The sequence below is a fragment of the Urocitellus parryii genome, chromosome 1 (assembly GCF_045843805.1).
Source record: "Urocitellus parryii isolate mUroPar1 chromosome 1, mUroPar1.hap1, whole genome shotgun sequence".
Taxonomy (NCBI): domain Eukaryota; kingdom Metazoa; phylum Chordata; class Mammalia; order Rodentia; family Sciuridae; genus Urocitellus; species Urocitellus parryii.
This window is the reverse complement of record NC_135531.1, coordinates 143,998,324-144,006,262: the sequence shown is the minus strand read 5'-3', so window position 1 is coordinate 144,006,262 and position 7,939 is coordinate 143,998,324. Positions and strand designations below refer to the sequence as shown.

Genomic DNA, 7,939 nt, shown 5'->3' with positions numbered 1-7,939 from the left:
TCTCTGATTTTGCTAAAAATCCCAAATGTAGAAGTAGGCTGCGAAGACATTGGACTGGTGCCTGCTAGAAAATTCTAAGTATGCAGGGTAGATTTTAGATCAAACAGATGTTTTCTTCTCCCTTCTCCCAGTGAGAGCAGAATCATATTTTACTTAGCTGATCTCAGCTATAGGGTGTTCAGTGATGAGGCAGAATCGACTCACTTTCTATCCAGGATGTCTACATCCTGAACGAGGTGTTTGGAACACTACTCTGCCTTCTTGCCATGATAAGTAGATTTGGACTCAAAACTACTTCTTACTTATAGCAATTCTTCCTTTGTTTTCTTCCAATTGCAAACCACAAAAGAGGCACCAATATTACCAGTTGCTGTGCTAAAGTAAAGGAACTGTAGTTAGCATCGCTGTTGGTGTGCGGGAGACTGCTGACCTATGCTCTGAAGGCATCTTTAACACTGTGTTACATATCACACTTTCTAGTGCATGGGGGCTCATGACATTCTTGCTTTTTTCTCTCAAAGGAAGATACGAATTTCCTGCTCCATCAGTATCTACAAAAGGAGGGTGGGGGGAAGCCCAAGTCACGTGTGTGAGCATAGGGTGCACCAAAAGGGGTGTTTTCTTTTACACTTGTGCTCTAACAATACTCAAAAGGACCTCCCACAAGTAATTATTTTCCCTTTGCCATTCAGACCTTCCTGGAGAAATTTCAAGGACTCAATTATAAAGAAAGCTTTTGAGGACCATAGAAATCACAGTGCTTGCGAAAGAGCTGATGCGTGGTGTGCTGTGCTGATGGGAGCAGCCGGCTTCCCACCGCTCTCTCTCATCAGTGGTTTGGCTTTGTGAATGAGAAATTCAGAGGCAACTGTATAATTTTAAATTCCGATTAGCACAAAGAAAGGGATGCATTTGACATCCCAATGCAGTAGCTTTGACTATTTTAATGGAAATAATGTGGGAACTGGGGGAACTTTCTACCAAGGAGAAAGTGATGAAAGACCACAAGAGGGACATTTTATCTTGGAGATAAAAGGCCTGTTTTCTAAGGTTGTTTCTTTCATTCTAACTTTTTCCCCACTGGTTACTGGTGCACCATGCAAACGTGTCATTCAAGGAATTGCTACTTTATCCTCTTTGTACCTAACATTTCCTGGGGTAGGGATGAGGGCGAACTGATGTTGTTTGTGACTTCCTTAAATGAAAAATTTTCAGCTTTCATAGATCCTTATTAAAAAAAAAAAGGGTCAGGTGCTGAATTGTATCTATTTACTCTTTGCACCCAAACATCACCCTACCTTTTGCCTAAAATAAAAGCAACATGTTCTATTCTGCTGCCCCCTTCTATCAACTGTATCTACATGGAAGGTTGAGGTGCCTCTTATCGGATAGAGATTAGGGACTAGTAAATGATGATCATTTTCACTAAAAATATCCTTCCTCCCCAACATGAATACTCATACTTACAGAGGGTCATTCATAACTCATGTTTTAAAAAAAATAATGAGTATAAAGCCCTCAATTAGCAAAAGGGGTGTTGATTGGAGAGATGAATTTCTGGTAGGAACCTGCTTTCCCACACAGAAGCAGAGTAGTAGAATCCAAAACATGTTTTGTTTTGATTTTTTTTTTCTTTGCACTTGGCACCAAGGAACAAAATACTGAGATCCTTGGAAACAAAAGCAAACTGGCATTACTCTGGTTCCTCTCACCAATGGCTTCATAAAAAGAATTTTCCTGTATTTTTCTTCCTACACACATTAAAATCCTGCTTCTTCTGATACTTCCAGTTATCCTTCCTTCTGACCATTTCTTGAGGCATGCCGTGGCTAGAGGACCATGAAGTACCCTGGAGATATGGATAACCAAGGTAACGGAGACCAAAAAAAGACAATGAAGTAAAAAAAAATAGTCTATGAAGGACCTTGGTGTGGTCATCTTTCTGGAGAATGGGCAGGAGAGGTGGGAACTTCTGTGTGAGATTAGAGAGTTCCAGAAAGAGTTTTCAGGAAAGAGATTGTCCGTTTCAACCATAGCATCCCTGCTTCACCTCTCGTCACACAACGATGCTGATCCATTCATTAAGAATCCTCTGAAAAGATTCAGAGGACCTATCACAACTTTCCTGTTCACCTAAGCTGCCCCTCATTCTGTTCTCCCTGACCCCCCCAAAATCCTCTGATCTTATGTTTCTCCAACAGATGAATCATTTCTTCATGTAGTTTTAAGGAAGCTCTTCCTTCCTAAATTAGTTTGCCAAGTATTTATATTCCCATGCTCACACAGAAATGCAGGCTTACCCTGGCTACTAGGGGATCCGCTTTCTCTCCTGCTATGTCCGACATATACCACAAATGGCCTCTAGGTCATGGGTCAGCAAACTTTCTCCATAAAGATCCAAATAGCCATCATTATGTTTAGCGGGCCACATGGGTTCTGACAACCCTGGTGTCACAGAGTGATATCAGTCATAAACAACATGCAAATTAAAGCACATGGCTGTGTTCCAATAAATCTTTATTTACAAAAACTGGTAATGAATCGGATTTGGTCTCCAGGTTAGAGTTTGCTGACCCTTGCTTTAGGGTCAAACCTCAAGCAATCTTTGGTCTATGGCTGCTGGATGTACAGTGAAAATTATCCAAAGGGAATATGACTTAAAAGAAGTTGAAAGCCAATTCAAGTTTATAAGGTTTATCTCTTGGGCAACGAAACAATCACAAAGCCACATGTCAAGTTTCCACCTTGACACGTGGCTTTCAAAAACCTCCATCACACTGAAGTTTTTCCCAAGATGGAAATTTCATGACTTATCAAGCAGAGATCAAATAGAACTAAATGTTAAACATATTTGGAGATCATTTTTTTCATTTATAAAAAATCTGGAGAATAGTATCATATTAGAACTTCCAGTACATTGAAGAATTGTTTGAACTCTTTATTATATTGCCAGGTGTTTACTATACCCCAAAGTGTGATTGTCTAGCAGGTATTTTATACAAAGATTAGAAAGAATCTTGTTTTTTAAAATTAGGGATTAGCAGATTTTAATGTAAAATCTATTTTTTTTCCCCAGAATTCAAATAAAACTTTCTCTTATGACCATGGAAAGAGATTCTGTTTAGAGGGCATTGGGAGGGGGAAAAAAAGTACATTGAAGATCTTTGAGTATAATTTACCAATTTCTAAAGTCTGAACTGAAATGCATAATTTCATCCACACTGGAGTTTCTGCTTATTAACTTATACATTGTGGTCATTTAACATAAATGAAAGGCAGACTTTCATATCCCGTGTCCCGCAAAGGTGCTTCATTTATAATTGTGATTGCTATTATTTTTTAATTCTACTTGTGATCTGATTACCTTTAGAATTCGATTTTTCAAGAGGACTATACCAGTGTTTCTTCTTGATTGGCATAGACGTCCCAAGGTGCTCATCTCAGACATTAAAACAAAATCAGAGGAAAGAGGTTCAGGGAACTCTTGTTTCCTCCTCATCAATAGATGATGTATGTGAGATGGCAAAATGCAGAGATGGTTTGTCTGTCTGCTTCAAGTACAAACCTGTCTTAAGGTATTTAGCCACAATCTATTGTGAGCTATATGGTTTATCTGAATGCTATGCAGTAGGTGATCTGAATATCCAACTAGGGATTTTTCCTGGCTGGGAAAAGCCCTGGGTGTGATACATGCAGATTCTGGCAGGGTGACCCAACAGGATATTGGTAATCCCAATCCAGAGTATCCCGATGTCTTTTATGGTACTCGTTTTTAGACCTTAGTACTACTAATTTAGCAATACTCTGGACTTTCCCTAAGATCGACCAACCCAATCTTCTGCATGACATCCAAGCAAGAACGAGAGGAGCGAGCCTGGGAGAAACCAGCTGAGTCACTTGGCCATCCCACCCTCCAAGAAACCAAGCAACACACAGTTTGCTTTGACAACCCATGTGTTCCAACCACAGCCTGATGCTTGAGTGACACCTCAAAAATATCAAACCTCTTTATCTTTCATGACAAACCTTCCTCTGCTTGAGAAGTAAGAAAAATTAGAACCTTGTTGAAGAAGGAAAAAAAAAAAACCATTCAGGCCAATACATACGGCTTCATTTTAGAATTGCGGGGCCGTTGCTTGTCAAATGGCATCCAGGACGGTCTAAGCCAGTTACATCTCCACTCTGGGCTCCGTAGAGTCCATATCTGTTAACCATTTGGTGTGTCTACCAGCTGTTGATGCCCAGTCATAACTAAACCATTCCTCTCCAATCACCCAAAATAAACTACAGATAAATAGGATGTGCTTCTCCTTGCTGAGTGCATTGACTTAAGGCATAGGCACATTTCCCCCTCTTTGAACAGAGATGGTGTAATCCCCTGTCCCAGCACAAGAGCTGGCCAGGGTGACCCTGGAGCATGGTGATGAAGGTGGAAAAATGAGAGGTAGCTGATGGCGGGAATTAGAGATGCTTCCATTTACGGGGCAGTGGGTGCTGCTCTGTCCCACGGCACACAGTGATTCTGATGAAGACACGTGACTCAGTTTACGTTAACTTGCAGTGAGCAATTTTGGGTAGCATTATAGTGCTTTAAACCTGTGATTTCTAGAGAAAACATAATAGTGGATTTAGGAATATACATATCCCAGTACTGAAAAAAAAAATAAGATCAAAACTAGAGAGTGGGTAAATGCCTTTAAAAATACAAAGTGTGTCTAATACCCCAAAATGCATGAATGGCAATTGGGTTCCCTATGCTACTCTTAGATTTCCATCTTAAAATGATTTTTCTTGGGGTAGGGCTCCACCCTTTGGGATTTTGATTGACATCATCATTTTGGATCAGATTCTATTGGAGGAAGAAGTGAGAATATAACAGCTTTGGAGCCATTTTTTTTCCTTTAAACAGAGACATATCACCCATTTATTCTTTGCCTGTCAGGCCACTGAGTTGCTACCAGCTGACTGAGGAGCAGCTGTTATCCTATTTTGTGCTGATTTACAACTCTAATTTTGACTATGGGAGAATATGTGAGTTTAAAGGAATTAAGATAAGCTGAAGTTGGGTGAGCAGTTCAAAATTTGTTAAAACTCATGCTCCTCATTCATGCAATGACAAAATCCCAACACACTTGGCTGCAGGGGTAGGACAGGCATTTTGAGTTCCTTTGATGACTTCCATGGCATCAACCCATCTCTGATTTGAAGAGGGGCCCCTGGGCCAGCCTTATAGACTTACTAAAGCTAAGAAAGGGAAACCAAACATCTATTTTTTTTTTTTTTTTGGTGTTGGTGGGGAGCTGGTGCTGGGAATCGAACCCAGGACCTTCCACTTGCTAAATTCTCACTTTACCACTGAGCCATACCCCCCCACCAAGTCCAAGGTGTGTGGGCTTCATACAAGTATCTCAGCACTTGAGTGTGACTTGGCGATTCCCGCCATCGCTGCCTGTAATGATGTAAAAAAAGAAGATATACTGTCACTTGAACACGTTGATGCATATTCAAGTGTTCAGTCCACTATGTGTCTTTGAATGGTCTCGGGATGTTGGGCCTGAATGAGTGTTTTGATTTCTGACATGTAGGTGGTGGGGATGGGATGGAAAATGACAGTGGATATCACAGGGTCACCCATGGTTCCTTTTGTACTGAAACCTCATTTTATACAGAGGATATATATATTTATTTATATTTATTTATATATATTTATATCCACTCACACAGGCAAACACTCTCACGTGTACACATACACTCACCCATGCACACGCATACACACACGCACACGCACACAAGGTCTTTGATAGGCTTTCTGTGTTCTAGTAAAAATAGCTGGCAGCCAGTGTCTAAAGCCAAAAAAAAAGGCCTTTATGCTGCCGACAAGGTCCACTGTGGATAGTCTTTCAAAGGCAGACACTTGTGTTTATCTGACAAGTGGAACCAGTTCCCGCCTGGGACAGGAATAATCTCCCGTTGGCGCAGACGCAGATCTCGAAGACCTTCTGCCTCGTTCCTGTGGGCGTGTAGGATCCATGAGGCAGTCTAGGTAGTTTGATTTTCGCAGCATCTAACCTAATCTGAAGAGAGTGAATAGAAAGGAAAGAGTCAGAGCCTGCCATCTTTGCTCTGGACTTGCAGAAAGAGTGAGCAGATGAATGTTCAGCTTCATTTAAACCTCACCAGCACCTACAGTGTCTTGGCACTGGGGATCTGAGATGCTCAAGACAGGTGAGGTTGCTCCTCTCCCAGAAACATACATCCTAGCAAGATAATGCTACACCGACCAACATTAGCAGTTTTGTAAAAAAATATAAAGTGTAGAATGTGAATAGTGGTATATGTAAGAGTTTTCATTACCTGCAGGCTTCTCAGATTCTACATATGTCCCTGTATAAGATGAACTTTCAAGAGGAAGGGAATGAACAGCATTTTCCAAGTTTTAAATGATGAGTGAACTTTCCATTTTCCTTTTGAACAATTTATGTTGCTGGTATTTTATAGAATATACTTATATACATTACTATAAAAAATTAGCAGTGGTGAGACTACCAGTAGAAGTGTGATTATAACTTATTCCTCCAGAGCGCAAATTCTGAGATATGTGAGATAGTCACTATTTTTATGTGTGCGGTTTGCAGTTTGTGGCTATTTGAAGAGGCAGCTGTGATAATTGAATGTTCTCTCCATTTTAAAATAAAATAGTAAATGCCAAAGCAAACAAAGGGAGGGTGTTATATCCATGGGGTGGATTACAGAAGCAGGTGAAGACTCCCTGTGAGTGGATACAACAGGGAGAACCGTTTTACCTTTAAAAAAAATTCTGGGCTGGGGATATAGGTCAGTTGGTAGAGTGCTTGCCTTCTATGCACAAGGCCCTGGGTTCAATCCCCACCACCATCAAAAAAAAGAAAAAGATGCTAAAAAAATCTCAGGTTTTGTCCTTCTTATTTTTATTCTTAAATTAAAAGCCTCACTCATAAGTGAATACTTTGAAAGTATTTTTAAAAGTTTGTAGTCAAATCATACTGGGGGGGGGTGTTGTAGATGCAATGAAACTTGCATTGTTTACAAAAACACAAGAAGTGTTTTTATTTATCCAACTGGATTGTGATGGGATAAGAGAATGGATATCTGTAATCCTTCATTCTCTGGTTACCTGGTTTCACCCTATTAATATTTTTCTTCTTGTGGTTTAGAATAGCTGTTAGAGCTGACTCTCCATTCCCAATGAAAATAGAAACATACAACATAAAATACGTGCATGTAAATTAAGTTCATCTTTAGCCAGATGGGTGAGACATTCAGCTTGACTCTGCTGGCTAAATAAATATTATTTTAAGGCAACAAGAGAGAATTTGGAAATAGCATTCCAAATTGGCCATATAGTTGTGTACTTGCAACACACTCCATTATGGTAGCCCTTCACAAATAATGAATCATAACTTTTAAGTACTATGGTTTTGGCTTGTAATCATGTCATTCAACTTTTTGTGTCATGAAATAAAATCTTCTGATTGACTCCCTTGGTTGAAGCAGTGCAGGATCAATCTTGGTGGAAACCCCAGCTCTGGGAGAGGTCAGCCTCTAGGACATGTCTGTCTTTGGGCTTCTGTTCTTCCTAGCACTTACCTCTCCATCTTTGGACTCCAGCCTCAGCTCCGTTCTGCAGGTGGCTTCCATATTGCCAGCTTCTGCATTTATTTCGACTCCTTTTGGGGCCTCCATCACCAGAGAACGGGTTGGAGACTCCAACCTGAAAGACATACAAGGTGAAGATAAAAGATCCTGTTCCCTTTTTGGTGAATTTCGGAAAAGGTTGGTGCTCAGGGCATCAAAAGAGTATTTCGGAATTTGATCAGAGGATATTTCTAGTTTTGCTTTAGAAACCTGGACAAGTCTGACAGAGAGTATAAGGGGTCTAGGCTGTACTTTATTACATTCC

The 7,939-nt window shown here is 40.3% G+C and overlaps 1 protein-coding gene across 1 annotated transcript in view; it reads right to left on the bottom strand.

Moving 5' to 3' along the window:
• Positions 1 to 522: 522 nt before the first annotated feature.
• Sgcd (sarcoglycan delta) overlaps positions 523 to 7,939 on the bottom strand; it is a 388,785-nt gene continuing 381,368 nt past the window's right edge. The window contains exons 7-8 of the mRNA XM_026388348.2: positions 7,627 to 7,750; positions 523 to 6,074 (exon numbers count right to left, since the gene is read on the bottom strand). Coding sequence (XP_026244133.1) covers positions 5,901 to 6,074; positions 7,627 to 7,750 — 298 coding nt within the window. The 3' untranslated portion in view covers positions 523 to 5,900. The remainder of the gene's footprint in view (positions 6,075 to 7,626; positions 7,751 to 7,939) is intronic.